Below are 16,020 nucleotides of genomic sequence, written 5' to 3' on the forward strand. Positions count from 1 at the left end.
TTACCGGTTCACATTGGAGCAGGGCAGAGGAAAAGTGTTTCCAAGAGAATGAGGAGCAAACCTGATGGATGGATTGATGTGTTTGAATGTATTAAGAGACCTATACTTGTGTTGTAGAATTGGTTCAATTAATGACAGATAATACAACATAAAAACAAGATGACACCACCCTTATGGCAGAAAGTGAAGAACCAAAGAGCCTCTTGATGAAAGTGAAAGAGGAGAGAGAAAAAGTTGGCTTAAAGCTCAACATTCAGAAAACTAACATCATGGCATCTGGTCCCATCACTTCATGGCAAATAGATGTAGAAATAGTGGCTGACTGTATTTTTTGGGGCTCCAAAATCACTGCAGATGATGATTGCAGCCACGAAATTGAAAGATGCTTACTCCTTGGAAGGAAAGTTATGGCCAACCTAGACAGCATATTCAAAAGCAGAGACATTGCCAAGAAAGGTCCGTCTAGTCAAGGCTATGGTTTTTCCAGTAGTCATGTATGTATGTGAGAGTTGGGACTATGAAGAAAGCTGAATGGCAAAGAATTGATGCTTTTGAACTGTGATGTTGGAGAAAACTCTTGAGAGTCCCTTGGACTGCAAGGAGATCCAACCAGTCCATCCTAAAGGAGATCAGTCCTGGGTTTTCATTGGAAGGACTGATGGTGAAGCTGAAACTCCAATACTTTGGCCACCTCATGTGAAGATCTGACTCATTTGAAAAGACCCTGATGCTGGGAAAGATTGAGGGCAGGAGGAGAAGGGGACGACAGAGGATGAGATGGTTGGATGGCATCATTGACTCAATGGACATGAGTTTGGGTAAACTCTGGGAGTTGGTGATGGACAGGGAGGCCTGGCGTGTTGCAGTCCATGGGGTTGCAAAAGTCGGACACTACTGAGCAACTGAACTGAACTGAACTGAAAACAAGAAAAAGCCATCGTTAACCATAGGAAAAGGAAGTAGTTGTACAAAAAAAGTAATTGTAATTCAGTACATGGTCTTGCTGAGAATGTTTATATAGTTACGATAATGCAACATTGCTTGCATCAAATGTTGATATATCAAAAAGAATATTTGGAGAATATTTCCACTGTTTCTCCATCTATTTGCCATGAAGTGATGGGACTGGATGTCATGATCTTAGTTTTTTGAATGTTTAAGCTAACTTTTTAACTCTCCTCTTTCACTTTCATCAAGAGGCTAATCGTCTTTGCTTTCTGCCATAAGGGTGGTGTCATCTGCATATCTGAGGTTGTTGATATTTCTCCCAGCAATCTTGATTCCAGCTTGTGCTTCTTCCAGCCCAGCATTTCTCATGATACACTCTGCATATAAGTTAAATAAACAGTGACAATATACAGCCTTGACAAGTACTCCTTTTCCTATTTGGAACCAGTCTGTTGTTCCATGTCCAGTTCTAACTGTTGCTTCCTGACCTGCATATAGATTTCCCAAGAGGCAGGTCAGGTGGTCTGGTATTCCCATCTCTTTCAGAATTTTCCACAGTTTATTGTGATCCACACAGGCAAAGGCTTTGGCATAGTCAATAAAGCAGAAATAGATGTTTTTCTGGAACTCTCTTGCTTTTTTGATGATCCAGCGGATGTTGGCAATATGAAAATGTCTTCTCCCCAGTATGAAATGTAATTTGTTACAGCTGTTCTGGGTGGGACATGTGTGATAGATGAGTAATAGCATGAAAGCAAACAACTGTTGTATAATAACTTAAAATTTAGTATGCTATTAAGTAGAAAGTAGGCTATTACCAACTGGACTGACGAAAGAAACCGAAAATACTTACAATCTCGCAGTAGCAGGAACTTGGCCTCCCAGTTAGGCTGTTTTATTTTGAACAAAGTTAGATTGGCCTTTGTGAAACAAGCTTGGCTGGAGATTGAAAGACCAGTTGTCGTTTGTATTGTAGACTTTACCCAGAGTTCTGAGGAGAGAGCAATGGCAGTACCAGCAGCAGTTTATTGCAGACAAGTGTATTCATAGGTGGAGATGACTAATAAGACATGCTTTATGGTAAAGAAAAACCAAGAGCAGTAATCTTTAACAGTTTTTGTGGTTAGCAGGAGCTATTTTTCCTTTATCTTTCTTAACCTGGAAGAACGTATCCATAGAAATGGACATGTAAAACCAAAAAATAAGTCGTAAGCAATACAACCAAAAACGTTGCTATAGCAGAAAGCCGTTTTAATCAAGACTTCTGCTTTTCCTAATTCCATACAATTTGAGGAGGATGGTGAGGGTACTTACTGAAGTTGGTGATTAAATGGTACTTTACTGTTGACAAGGGCTGATGGTTTCAGTTCCCCTGGTCAGCTCCTGCTTGAGGTGAGTTAATAGTACCTGTTGTTTAGGTTGTAACTGGAAAGGACATATTAAGTGTATTATTGATATTAAATAATTTGATTTCTTTTATATGCTTAATATTACAAGACACTTCAAGTTTGCACATAGTGCCAGAACATATTGACTAAAGTTTCCGTACTTAATGCTCTAAGCATAGCAATTTTACATGCTTCACTAGTTTTCTGTATTGTGGCCTCTTATATTTTCCTTTTGTCTGTGGCTTACCAAGATAAAACTAGCATTTGGAAAAATTATATAAATGCAGGTACTATTATTTTAAATGCAATTTTTATACATATCTTAACCTTCTCTTGTCAATATGCCAGTATTAGTACTGGTTTAAAACCTTTTAAAATAAAAATTAAGGCAAGATCTTTTTGTGTCTTTGTACAGGAAACTCTAAATACAATGAAATGGGAGGAAAGGAAAATTCAATAATAAAGACAAACAAGGTTTGTTGAAATAAAGAAAAAAATATTTTTCTTAGATAATAACAACATATGGTTGTTCAGTACATAACTCTGGTGCCTCAGGTACATCAAAATATTTAAATGTAACTATGTCCTACCTATTATGGAAGGGTTTTTTGTTTGTTTGTTTGTTTGTTTTTGCTGTTTCACCAACCTCATTTTACTTTTCTAGCCTCGAAGATCAAATCCATATACAAATCAGTGCTTCAGAAAGTTTTTCTCCAATGTCTTGTCTTCTAGTAGTCACACTGGAGAATCTTCTTTTGCCTGTACAGCTTACTGGTTAGTATTTTTTACTTCTAATTGATGCTTTTTTTTATATTTGATGTTTTATTTATTGCAGTTAACTTCTGGTAGAAATTTAAACTTGGCCCAACAACGTTATGAAAGCCCATGTTGTTTTTTGTTATTGTTTCTTTTGGCAAATAAAGAGAACCTTATTTTGTGACCGTCTATTATTCAGTGACTGCTAGTGGACTTCCTTTTCCTTAATAATAAATTAAGTTGTACACAGATTTTTATATGATAGAGCCGTAGGCTAGTTGTTAAGCTGTTAAATTATGGGGTACCCTTTCAGAGTAGACCCAGTCATTTTTTAATCCATTGTGACTGTATGATAGATGCTGTGTAGATATTTGTGGAATTTGAAGATTAAGTTGAGGTTTAAAAATAATGGACCTGGTTGAATAAACAAGACAGATGAAGACTGTGATTTAACTTTAAAGATTGGCAAGGTACCAAAGAAAACAATTACATTTGAGTGCCTTTTAAAAAACTGAACTCTGCCTATTTTGGGTTATAAAAATAACCATGCCTCCTTTATTTTCTTCCTTTGTTTTATGCGTAGTTTCAGATGGCAAACTATTGCACTTAAAATTTTGGCTAAAAACTGCTCTTTGCAGCTTCGGTTCATGGGAAAGAAATAGTGTTACTTCTTTTTTTCAGTAGTAATAATATTAGTCTGAATTGACTTTTTAAAAGTGGCCACAAGTCAGATTAGTTCCATTTTTATTTGTAATATAAAAATTTAAGTTACTTTAGGAATGGGTCCATTTTGCAAAGTGTTTAGATAGAAAAAGTTTCTTTTTCTTTAATGTGACTTATAATGCTGGATATGAAATTTTCTGTTGTTTATGATATAACCCAATTGTTATTCTGGACTTAAAATTTTGGAATTCTGATGAGGATCTAAAATTTATCTTTTAGTACAGAATTTATAGAAGTCAATGAGATCAGTGCTTTGATTAGGCAGAAGAGACAGGAACTGGAATTATCATGGTTTCCTGATACATTACCTGGAATTGGAAGGTAAAAAAAATTGTTTACTAAAATGTTTAAATGCTAATGTGTGCATAAGATAATAATATCTTATATACAGAGATAGTCAGTAGTTATGTTTCCAAGAAAGTTTTGTTTAATTAAAGCTTGGTGTTTCCGATGCCTAATGAAAGGTCTCTATTTAAGGAACCCCTTGAAAAATAAAGAATATTGTATTTATTTGTTTAATAAATGTAAAAATTTGATTTCTTTAACGGGGAGAACACCTAAGTGGTAAGGTTCATTATTAGTAATAGCGTTCAGATCTTTCATCCTTCTGTTATCTTTTCCTCCATTCCAGTCTTCCCTATGTGCTGTTGGCTGAAGCATTGCTTTGTCACGACACTTCCATCTCCGAAATGTTATTCTAAACAACTGCTTGATCAAGTCCCTACTTTGCCCTGGCATTCATGCCTCTCTTTATAGCCTAGCCTTTTCTCTCTTAGTGTAAGCCCTGAAACTATTAGCACATTGCTAGCTAGGTACATGATATGTACTTAAATCAAGCTCCTGTGTAAAGATTAAGTTCCTTGCTAGAGTTTTATATTCATTCCTATAACTATAACTTTTATATGTCACTGTAATGGAATTCTGCATAAGGCCTTCATCCTCTGGGAGTAACAGTGGAATATAAATAAGTAAAATTAGACCAAGTCCAGATCTGTAAAATGTGAAATTTTCCCCTAGAGCTGTATATTTTTGTGTATGTGCAAGTTGCACATTGTTTTTCAAGCTTCTTTTGTCCTCCAGAATCTCACCTTAGACGGGATGAAATAGTCTTTTGTTAGGAGACCTGACTGAACAAATATGGGAAGAGTAGGAAGAAGCTGAGAGTGGATTTGGTGTGACTACAGTAACTGCGGTCTTAGCATGTCCATAGGGATCCTGGGAACTTTGAAGAGCCATCGTCCTCAGATTGAGGAATTTTAGCATATAACATAGCAATAGAAATCAGTTGCAGTTCTTTTTTCCTCCTTAAAAATGTATTTTGATATTTTTGGCCTTGATATATGCCATAAAAATATAAAGAAATCTCACAAAAAACTCAAAATTCAAGTGATAGCTTTCCTTTCAGTTTTTGTTACGTTTTTATTTGTTTATGGACTGATTCCCCTTTGACCTTACTAATTTCTTTAAAACTTGATCTGATTAACTCAACTAAATTATCTGTTTGGTTGCCTGGAAATAGGATGGGGAACAAGGGTCAGGAAGTGCTTTCTGGGATGGTGGAAGTGTTCTATTTCTTATTTGGGGTAGTGGTTATACAGGTATATGGATGCATTGGTCAGAAGTCATCACACTATGCACTTAAAATCTGTACATTTCATTTGTGTATTTTATTTATCTACATTTTATTATCCAAGTTGGTTATTTTTAAATTAGTGAAAAAAAGTTAAAATTCTTGACAAAATAATTGCATTAACTTATTTAAATGAGAGTCAGCTACTATATATTAAGTTGCCCTTGATAGTACTTTACTATTAATTTATTGAAAAAGCATGCTTTTAGAAGGTTTTATATATATATATATATATATATATATATATATATATATATATATAGTAGTCAGTTGGTAGCCATCTTGGTTACTATGAGTAACCTTAAATTTACATTTTTAGCTGTTTGGCAAAAAATAATTTTAGCACCTATATTTTAATATTGCTAGCTTATTTCAGAGAAGGAAATGGCAACCCACTCCAGTATTCTTGCCTGGAGAATCCCAGGGATGGGGGAGCCTGGCGGGCTGCCGTCTATGGGGTCACACAGTCGGACACCACTGAAGCAACTTAGCAGCAGCAGCAGCTTATTTGGAAAATTAATACTTTTAAATTGCTGGTTTTATTATTTAAACAAAAATGTCTATTTTGTTTTAAATTTTCAGAATTAGTTTTATACCCTGGAATATTGAAATAGAAGTCCTTCCTCTCATCTCTTCTGTGTTGCCAAGAACTATTCTTCCAACAAGTACCATATCTTTAGAAAATTTTGGTAAAGTTTTTGAATTTCTTTCTAGTTAAAAAAAATTACTAAGCCTCTTTCAATCTCGTGAAAAGTATAAGTGTTGATAACTTAGAAATGCTGTAAAACAAGGTATAGATAATGAGTCCTATATATTTCTATAAATATTTGTACAGTGACTTGACTTTAAAATTGTTGCAACTAGAAAATCCTTTTACTTTAAGAAATTACAACTTCATGTCTTTGAGGAACTAATTAGAAGTTTCCTTTCTGTTTAAGGGTTCAGTGTTCAAACCACTAATTTTTAGAAGTAATACTTCCTATGAATTGTGAACAAATAGTTCTAGTCTTTACTATTTGTGGATAGCTGTTGTGTCCTGCTTTTGCCTAGGTAATAGTGATTTATAGTGCAAATGGCAATTAACAGACCAAATATTTTCTTTTGTTTTTTTCACTAGAGAATTGCCCACATGGACTCAAATCTTGGGATAACTCATTTCAGTAGCTTTCAAAAATTGGTATTACTCAGGTGTTAATAGCTATGCATTTATTAATAATTTGATTCACAAGTATATTTTGTTTCACTCTGTTATAGATGTCTATTTTATGCTAAAATAAGCTGAAGCCAAATTCATATCACTTGATGAATCATATACTTATTTTTTCCTTTTTGTATACTGTTAGGTACTTCTTGCAAAGGCTATGCATTAGCACATACTCAAGAAGGGGAAGAGAAGAAGCAAACTTCTGGTACCTCAAACACCAGAGGATCAAGACGAAAACCTGCAGCTACAACTCCTACAAGAAGGTCTACACGTAACACAAGAGCTGAACCAGTCAGTCAGTCTCAGAGATCCCCAGTATCAAATATTTCTGGGTGTGATGCCCCAGATAACAATAATCCATCTGTAAGTGTTTCCTCTTCAGGTGAGTCAGAGAAGCAAACAAGGCAGGCCCCAAAACGGAAGTCTGTAAGAAGAGGAAGAAAACTACCTTTACTGAAAAAGAAACTTCGAAGCTCTGTGCCTCCCCCTGAAAAATCATCTTCCAGTGATTCAGTTGATGAAGAAGTAGCAGAATCTGACATACCACCTGAGTTAGAGAAAGAACACCAATCAGATGTAGAAAGTATTAACACTGTGCAGATAAATGTAGAGAGTGAGTCTGCTAATGGCTTAAGAAGTTGCAGTGAGCCATTAAAAGAGAGTGAAGAATGTGCTGAGACCCATGATACAGAGGAAGGAGTAGAAACTTTACATTCTGAGTCTGATACCCAAGATCCTCTTGTGTTATTTGGAGGGGAGGAGGAAGTTCAAAAAGTTGAGAATACTGGTATAGAACCTAATGTTTTATGTCTGGAAAGTGAGATTTCTGTAAGCACTTCCAAAAAAGGAAGTGATCCATTGGAAAATCAAGACCCAATAGCTGAACCTTCAGAATCAGAAATAAAAGCAGATATATGTATAGATCATGCTCCAAATGATTCTCTTACATGTTCAGGATCTGAAATTGAAGTATACCAACCTGCATCAAGCTTAGGTGAGTTACCTGAGAATGCAGAGTCGATAGTTAATGAAAAAAAAGTTATGGAGAGTCCTATAGTAAAAATTATTGATCATAGAGATTCTACAGTAAAAACAGAACAGCTTATTGACAGTCCCAAATTAGAATCTTCTGAAGGTGGAGTTATACAAGCAGTGGACAGAAAATCTATTGATAGTTCAGAGGGTCATTTGCTTGGGCATGTTGAAAATGAAGATGCAGAAATAATTGCAACATGTGATACTTCAGGGAATGAAACTCTCAATAGTATTCAAGACTCTGAAAATAGTTTATTAAAAAAAAGTCTTAACACCAAATTGGGCAAATCTTTAGAAGAAAAGACTGAATCTTTGGTTGAACATCCCACATCTACAGAATTGCCTAAAACTCATGTTGCACTGATTCAGAAGCATTTTAGTGAGGACAATAATGAAATGATACCTATGGAATGTGATTCATTTTGCAGTGACCGAAATGAATCTGAAATCAAACCATCTGTAAATGCTGATGCTAAACCATCTGTAAATGCTGATGAAAATTCTGTGGAGCACAGTTCCCAAAAGAATATGTCATCTTCTGATCCTGCAAATGAAAAGGTTGAAACTGTATCTCAACCATCTGAAAACCCAGTAGATGTGACAGATAAAGCCAAAAAGCCTCGTACACGAAGATCTAGATTTCACTCTCCATCTACAACTTGGTCTCCCAACAAAGACACTGCCCGAGAAAAGAAGCGGTCTCAGTCTCCATCTCCCAAAAGAGAAACTGGAAAAGACAGCAGGAAGTCTCGATCACCATCTCCTAAGAAAGAATCTGTTAGAGGACGGAGAAAATCTCGTTCTCAGTCCCCCAAAAAGGATAGTGCAAGAGAAAGGAGGAGATCTCAGTCTCGGTCTCCAAAAAGAGATAGTGCTAAGGAAGGCAAAAGATCTGAGTCACTCTCCCCAAAAAGAGAGAACAGAAGATCTCAGTCCAGAGTAAAAGATTCCTCCCCAAGAGAAAAATCCAGGTCCCGGAGCAGAGAAAGAGAGAGTGATAGAGATGGGTTGAGGAGAGACCGAGATAGAGAAAGGAGAATGAGAAGGTGGTCTCGATCCAGATCACGGTCAAGGTCACCATCAAGATCTAGAACAAAAAGTAAGGGTTCATCATTTGGTAGAAATGACAGGGACAGTTACTCTCCTCGATGGAAAGAGAGATGGGCAAACGATGGTTGGAGATGTCCACGAGGGAATGATCGATATAGAAAGAGTGACTCAGAGAAACAGAATGAAAATACAAGAAAAGAAAAAAATGACATCAGTCCAGATGCTGATGATTCAAATTCTGCTGACAAACATAGAAATGACTGTCCCACTTGGGTAACAGAAAAAATAAATTCTGGGCCTGATCCGAGGACCAGAAATCCAGAAAAGTTAAAAGATTCTCATTGGGAAGAAAATAGAAATGAGAATTCAGGGAATTCTTGGAATAAAAACTTTAGTTCGGCTTGGATGTCTAACCGTGGTAGAGGTAACCGTGGTAGAGGTAACCATAGAGGTGGTTTTGCCTATACAGATCAAAATGAAAACAGGTGGCAAAACCGAAAACCCCTCTCAGGGAATTCAAACAGTTCAGGGAATGAGACTTTCAAGTTTGTGGAGCAGCAGCCCTATAAACGAAAAAGTGAGCAAGAGTTCTCCTTTGATACACCAGCCGACAGGTCAGGGTGGACATCCGCATCGAGCTGGGCTGTGAGAAAGACCCTGCCAGCAGATGTACAGAACTACTACTCGAGACGAGGCAGGAGTTCTTCAGGCCCACAGTCTGGGTGGATGAGACAAGACGAGGAGGCGGCTGAACAGGGTAACATGCTTATTTACAAACACTTGTATTTGAAGAGAGAGATTATAAATTTAATACCTTATTTGTATGGATTGAAGTGATCTCTGTTTTTAGTTTTATGTTAAATTGAACCTCATTTTATGTAATAAACACTCAGTATATTTTTTTTCACCCCATGCCTGCCCCCAACCTTGCCAAAGACCTAAATGTTTTATGTATAATTTGCTACAGAGGGATTTGAAATAATTGTATGCAGGATTTAAATTCTATTTCATTTATATTGGATGTGTGCACTTGAATTTTTTTGATCGTTGTTTAATAAGTCACTCAGCTAAAAAAGATTTATTGTTCCTTGACTTTTCTTAAGAACATTGTCTTGACTTTTCGCAAGAAAAGAGCTGTTGAAGATTTTTAAAAGTGATTAACCTTCTAAGTTAGTAATTAAATTTTATGATTATTTTATTACTAAGCTTCTTGAGCTGCTGATTCTTTGCTAGTGTTGTCCAATGTTATTGTGTGAAGTTATTCTAATTTTGGTTGAATATTAATTTCAGTTAGAAAATCATCCTACATTATTTAGGAATGACAGGATTAAACTGAATAATTGGATAGGTTTAGGTTAATTGGTATTTAGTTTTACAGTAACCAGTGGCTCTTTGTTTCTCTAAGGAAATTTGTAACATGAATTTTTTCATAAGTCTTTTTTCTTTTGATAGAGTCTAATCTGAAAGACCAAGCAAACCAACAGGGTGATGGTTCTCAGCTGCCTGTAACTATGATGCAGCCACAAGTGAGTGCAGTGCAGCAGCACATGAGTGCGCACCAGCCTGTGAATATGTTTCCATATCCAGTGGGTGTTCCTGCTCCTTTGATGAACATCCAGCGCAGCCCGTTCAACATTCATCCTCAGCTGCCCTTGCATCTGCACACAGGAGTACCTCTCATGCAGGTGGCGGCTCCTAGCGGTGTATCTCAGGGACTCCCGCCACCACCGCCCCCTCCCCCACCATCCCAGCAAGTCAGCTACATTGCTTCACAGCCAGACGGAAAGCAGTTGCAGGTATGTTTCCAGCCACTCAAGTGTAGTCAACATTCGCCATGGTAAACATTTGGCTATTAGGGATCGGTGTTCAAGAAAGGGCTTCTTGCTGAATATCCATATACAGTGGCTTTTTTGATTAGACTTAGACATGGCAACTCACTCCAGTATTTTTGCCTGGAGAATCCCATGGACGGAGGAGCCTGGTGGGCTACAGTCCATGGGGTTGCAAAGAGTCGGACACGACTGAGTGACTTCACTTCACTTCACTTCATGGTAAATCTTTATAACCCCTCTTTCACTGTCCTTCCCCAAACCTCCCAGTCCCAAATAAGAAAATGAATATATGTTATCAAATCTAAGCTACATATATGCTGGTGCTGATATCCAAACAAGTTTTTTGGTAAGTTTAAGAAAACCAAATTATGAGGCAAACTAGAATCATGTGATGAATACTTGAAAAAATTTCTCTTTTTTTATTGGACTTTTAGGGGCTGGGAACTTGTTGTGATTGGATACTGTGATAAAGCTTGTACTGTCTTGTTCAGACTGACACCAGATAAAGTTGTTCATTGTGCATTACCGTATGTGTTTCATTTTCATGAATTATCATGCTAAAAAAGAAAGAAGTGCCTCTTGGGCATATAGTAAATTTGAATAACAAGTTGTAATGGTTGTGTTGCTTTATTATTCCATGTCTATATCTCAGAAATTCTAGATTCCTGGCAGCAGGATACAGTTGGAAGAGCCAGAAAGTGGGAATTTGGGATCTTATGTCTTTTTCTGCTGTCAACTCATGCAAGCCATTTGACTTCACTGTCTTATTTTCCTCTATCTTTAAAGTGGGGCACCTACCTTAAAGATACTTACAGGAAAGATATTGTCATTAATGCTGCTTTTCTCCTTCTTGTTGGTTTTAGTGTTACTGTCAGAACATTATAATACATATATTAAAAGTCATCATGACATTCTGTTTAAGAATGTCGCTCATTTTTCTTCATAGTCCTTTAGATAAAAATTACCTGAAATAGACATTTCTCCTAAGTACTTAAGTATTAAATTGCCTTGGTTTTTTTTCTTAATGTCTAATAAGTAACTAAACATCTTTTATTGAGTACAGATAATTCATTAACTGATGATACCTCTTTAAAACAGGGTATTCCTAGTGCTTCTCATGTAAGTAGTAACATGAGTACACCAGTCTTGCCTGCTCCGACAGCAGCCCCAGGAAATATGGGAACAGTTCAGGGACCAAGTTCTGGTAATACTGCATCATCAAGTCACAGCAAAGCTTCTAATGCTCCTGTAAAATTGGCAGAAAGCAAAGTAAGTGTTACAGTGGAAGCCAGCGCAGATAGCTCGAAGACAGACAAGGCAAGTTCAAAGTTGAGAGCAACCTACATAATTCTGCATATGATTATGATAAAAATAACAGTTTTCTGTTGTATAAGTGGTAAAGGGAATTTATTGTTGATAGTCTTAAATTCCGATTTAAAGAATTCTGTCTACGTGTGTTGGTGCCCATTGAATTACTGGTTGTATTTCTTGTTTATTTTTAGAAATTTTTGATTTGTGTTAGTAAATAAATATTTTATATCTATGATGCTAATATTGGAACAGTTCCTTATAGTGTAAATGGGCAATGTTTTCAATTTTATATTTTTAAATAATTTTTTTGAAAGTTTGAGATTGGGCAAGTAATAATTAAACATTTTCCTCTCATCAGAAACTGCAAATTCAAGAAAAAGCAGCACAGGAGGTAAAACTGGCCATTAAGCCATTTTATCAAAATAAAGACATCACCAAGGAGGAGTATAAAGAGATTGTGCGGAAAGCAGTAGATAAAGTAAGTTACAATTTTAGTGGAGTTATGTACATATTATTTTCAACATCCCTATTTTAATAAAGGAATGCTTAATTAAATCTAATTAAAATAGTAAGAGGTAGCTTCTGCTAATCAGCTTTTTTCTCTTTGGAGAAAATGAAACATATACCTTCGAGGCGATACAAAACACGTGAAAATGTCTGATTATGTCTCTGGGGTATTTGTTTTTCAAAGAACTTTCCGTTTAATCCCTTTAAATATGAAAAAAATTCCTTCTTTTTTACAGGTGTGTCATAGTAAGAGTGGAGAAGTAAATTCTACTAAAGTGGCAAATCTGGTTAAAGCCTATGTAGACAAATACAAATATTCACGGAAGGGAAGCCAAAAGAAAACTCTGGAAGAACCTATGTCTGCTGATAAAAACATGTGCTGAAGTGGGAGCGTTAGAAAGGACACTGACGAGATATCTGCAAAGTGCAATTTCAACATGTACCTTTAACTGAGAATCATACATAACTGTGATTGAAATTTGGTTTTGATAAAATTATCTTTTTTAATGTAGGATATAATGTTTTGTTCTAAATAAATATAGTTCTGCACCACAATATCTATATCTTTCCTCCATCCCTCCCCCAAATAAAATTCAAGGGAAAGTAAAGGGTTTAAAAGAATGTGCATTTTTACTAGGACTGTGTTATTACTGTGGATACTGGAAGATGTACAGGTTTTTGAACAACGGAGTGCATAAATTAGAAACTTCAGAGTGCGCTGGTTTTGGAAGAGATATGTATAATACATTTATTCTGTTGGGCTAAAAATAAAAAATGGTCTTATGATTTTTCTCTCTAATTATAGAAAGATAATGTATTACCATGAAGAATATTTCTAATAAGAGAACATACCAATTGCAGGGTTCTTAATATGTATTTTTAAAGCACACATCTGAATAAATTGCTTAGGTAGAAGATACTATCACAAGTAAAATTCAGTGTTCAAAACTTTAGAACACTGTTCACCTATTGTGTCACCAAATAAACGTTACGCTGCTTGTTTTTCTTTTGTGCCTTTTCCCCAGTTGAGATGAAGCAGTTTGATTTGCTAGATTTACAGCTTTGGCAGTCTCAGCTCTGTTGAATTTAGAAGACCTGTTTGGAAAAAGTATTGACTTTGTAAAAATTATGTTCTTCCATAATATCTTCTGCTCATCAGAAATGGTAAACTGTTTGTGCCAACTGGAGAATTGCTTTTAAGTCGTGACCCCCTTGCTTGGGTCTAAGGTAAAATCATGATACTCACTTCAGGGGCTTTCACATTGTTGCTCATCTGTTAGTCACTAATGAAATTCTTCTTACACTTGGGCAAATCTCCAAATGCTTTACAGTGAATAAAGTGTTAATTTGGTAACCATGTTATAAAATTCTAGACATTAAAACCTGTGTTTTGGAAAAAGGAGAGGAATTAAATAATGGAGTGTTGGTAAGGCTTTCAAGGGCTAGAGATTGAGGTGTTTTTTTTTAAGTACTATAATATGTTCATTTTTATTAAAAGTAAGTTTAAAATGTTCTAGCCTTATTATTTTATTTGGCATCTTGGAAGAAAAAGTGGATTAACTCCATGATAAACTGTTTCATTCCAGTAACAATTTTCAATAGATACCAAATAACTGGAAAGCACTTTGGATCAGATGTTAATGGCGTAAAATAGATATATGCCTCAGTGAGACAGGCTGACCCTTATGCTAGCTAAATAGCGAAAGCAATACTCTAGGACTGTGCTTTTCTGAAGTAAAGATCTTCTCTTTCTCAGTGTTATGTGTATAATACTTTCCAGGTGCTAGCTTTGATAGGCAAGTTTTGAAATGTTGGCCCCAGTACTGATTGTGCTACTTCATAATCTTTATTTGATTATGAGTATAATCCCCCAAAGTGTTAGAAATATTTCCAAGCAGTTTCCGATCTTTATTGTGCATTTCTGGGCGTTTGTAATATGGTATTCTACTGATTTATATATATTTTTAATTAAAGTTTATGTTAAGATTATGATGGGGCAAGAGTTTTGAAAGTATATTTCTTCTAATAAAATATTAAGACAGTGTTTCAATTATCAACACACACCTCCTCATTTGTTTTGGTTTTGGACTCTAAAGTTTTAGAACTTTATGTTTCTAAAAAACAGTTCTGTGAACTTTCGATTTTGGATTAAAGCTAGTTCACAATTAGAAAATTTCATAGTAAATTGCCTAAGTTGATTAATCACACATTTTTCCTATGTCTTTCAGTGACATTTGGGAGTTGGGTGACAAGTTTAAAATTTGCTTTATACCATTTAGCTTGTGCAAACGTGTTTCAAGTTTTGAAAAAAATAAATGATGTGGTCAAGAGTTAAAGTCTCCTATCTTTGGTAGCAGTACCATGAGTTAATTGAATTCTCAATACACATTTTTTGAATAACAGGTATATACTCTGGTTGGGGTACTGGTTAGAATGCACTTGAAATAAGAATATTATTGGACTAGAATCAACTCTGAAATATTTAAGAATGTATTAGAAAGTGCATGCTTTATGTTAAAAAGAATACATTGCTTTTTAACATTCCCCATTCTTTTATCAGCAATTTACATTAAGTTGCATGTGTAAAAACTTAAAAACATTTTGTGGGGTTGCAGATTCCTCGTTATATATGAAAATTCAGTATTAACTTGATCTTTGAAACCTTGGTCCCTCTAACTTACTAGTCACATTGACTGATGTTTTAGGCGATAGTGATGCCTAGAATTTTGAGACTAAAATTAGTTACTTGTTATTCTAACATTCCAAAAATTTGGATTGTTTTCCCTCTGATAATGACAGTTTTTCCATTATCTTCCTTTAAATGGCCACAGTATGTACTGCGTAAATGTTCCATCCAAGAGATGTGGCTTCAGAAGCACACTGGTTGCTCCATGGTCCGTGAGACATTGTAGTATGAGGATGGAGTGCTGTCTACTGAAACAATACTCTTTAAACAGATATGTAGTATGTAATATTTTCTAATAAATTCTTTTGATAAACACAGTAGTGTCTTTAATGTTTTATTAAGATTCCTGGGAATTGATGGCTTTCACCTCATTTTAACTTTTCAGACGGATTGCAGTATTTCTTGAATTTGTACCAAAGTAGCTGTACTAGCATCATAGTTACGTAAATGTCCAGGTTGTAAAGAAAGCTTGAGGTTAGCTATAAGCATGTATTACATAATCATTGTAGGAAATTAGAAATGCTTTTATTAAAAAACTATCTAAAGAGCGGAAAAGTAAGAAAAAGAAAAAGGTAACAACTATTAACACTGATCAAATAGCACATAACTAGGTTGTAACATCCTTTTCACTTGATGTATTGAGAATTTTCCATTTTAATAATTGTGCAGCATGGTTTTTAACAGCCATATAGTATCACTTACACAGATACACCGTTACTGGAACTAGTCCTCCAATATTGGGTGCTAAGCTGTTTTTACTAAATAATGAAATTAGTAAGATATAAGTTGTACTGATATAAATGATGTAAGCCTCCTTATACACAGATCATACCCATTTCAGATTATTTTCTGTGGATTGATTCCTAGAAGAGTTATTTCCCTGTAAAAAATTTTAAGATGTAATTATATACACAAAGTATAATTTCTTAAGTTACATTTAGTTTAAAATC

The 16,020-nt window shown here is 35.4% G+C and overlaps 1 protein-coding gene across 5 annotated transcripts in view; it reads left to right on the forward strand.

Moving 5' to 3' along the window:
* Positions 1 to 15,387, forward strand: part of SCAF11 (SR-related CTD associated factor 11) — a 90,610-nt gene extending 75,223 nt beyond the window's left edge. For 2 of the 5 annotated variants that reach the window (XM_069584503.1, XM_069584505.1), the window contains 9 exons: positions 2,752 to 2,810; positions 3,001 to 3,110; positions 4,035 to 4,136; positions 6,028 to 6,134; positions 6,789 to 9,491; positions 10,187 to 10,530; positions 11,665 to 11,883; positions 12,236 to 12,355; positions 12,621 to 15,387. In XM_069584503.1, coding sequence (XP_069440604.1) covers positions 2,752 to 2,810; positions 3,001 to 3,110; positions 4,035 to 4,136; positions 6,028 to 6,134; positions 6,789 to 9,491; positions 10,187 to 10,530; positions 11,665 to 11,883; positions 12,236 to 12,355; positions 12,621 to 12,767 — 3,911 coding nt within the window. In that variant the 3' untranslated portion in view covers positions 12,768 to 15,387. The remainder of the gene's footprint in view (positions 1 to 2,751; positions 2,811 to 3,000; positions 3,111 to 4,034; positions 4,137 to 6,027; positions 6,135 to 6,788; positions 9,492 to 10,186; positions 10,531 to 11,664; positions 11,884 to 12,235; positions 12,356 to 12,620) is intronic. The other 3 variants (XM_069584507.1, XM_069584506.1, XM_069584504.1) reach the window with 2 other exon arrangements.
* The last annotated feature ends 633 nt before the right edge of the window (positions 15,388 to 16,020 follow it).

Source organism: Ovis canadensis, chromosome 3 (assembly GCF_042477335.2).
Source record: "Ovis canadensis isolate MfBH-ARS-UI-01 breed Bighorn chromosome 3, ARS-UI_OviCan_v2, whole genome shotgun sequence".
In the NCBI taxonomy this organism is placed as follows: domain Eukaryota; kingdom Metazoa; phylum Chordata; class Mammalia; order Artiodactyla; family Bovidae; genus Ovis; species Ovis canadensis.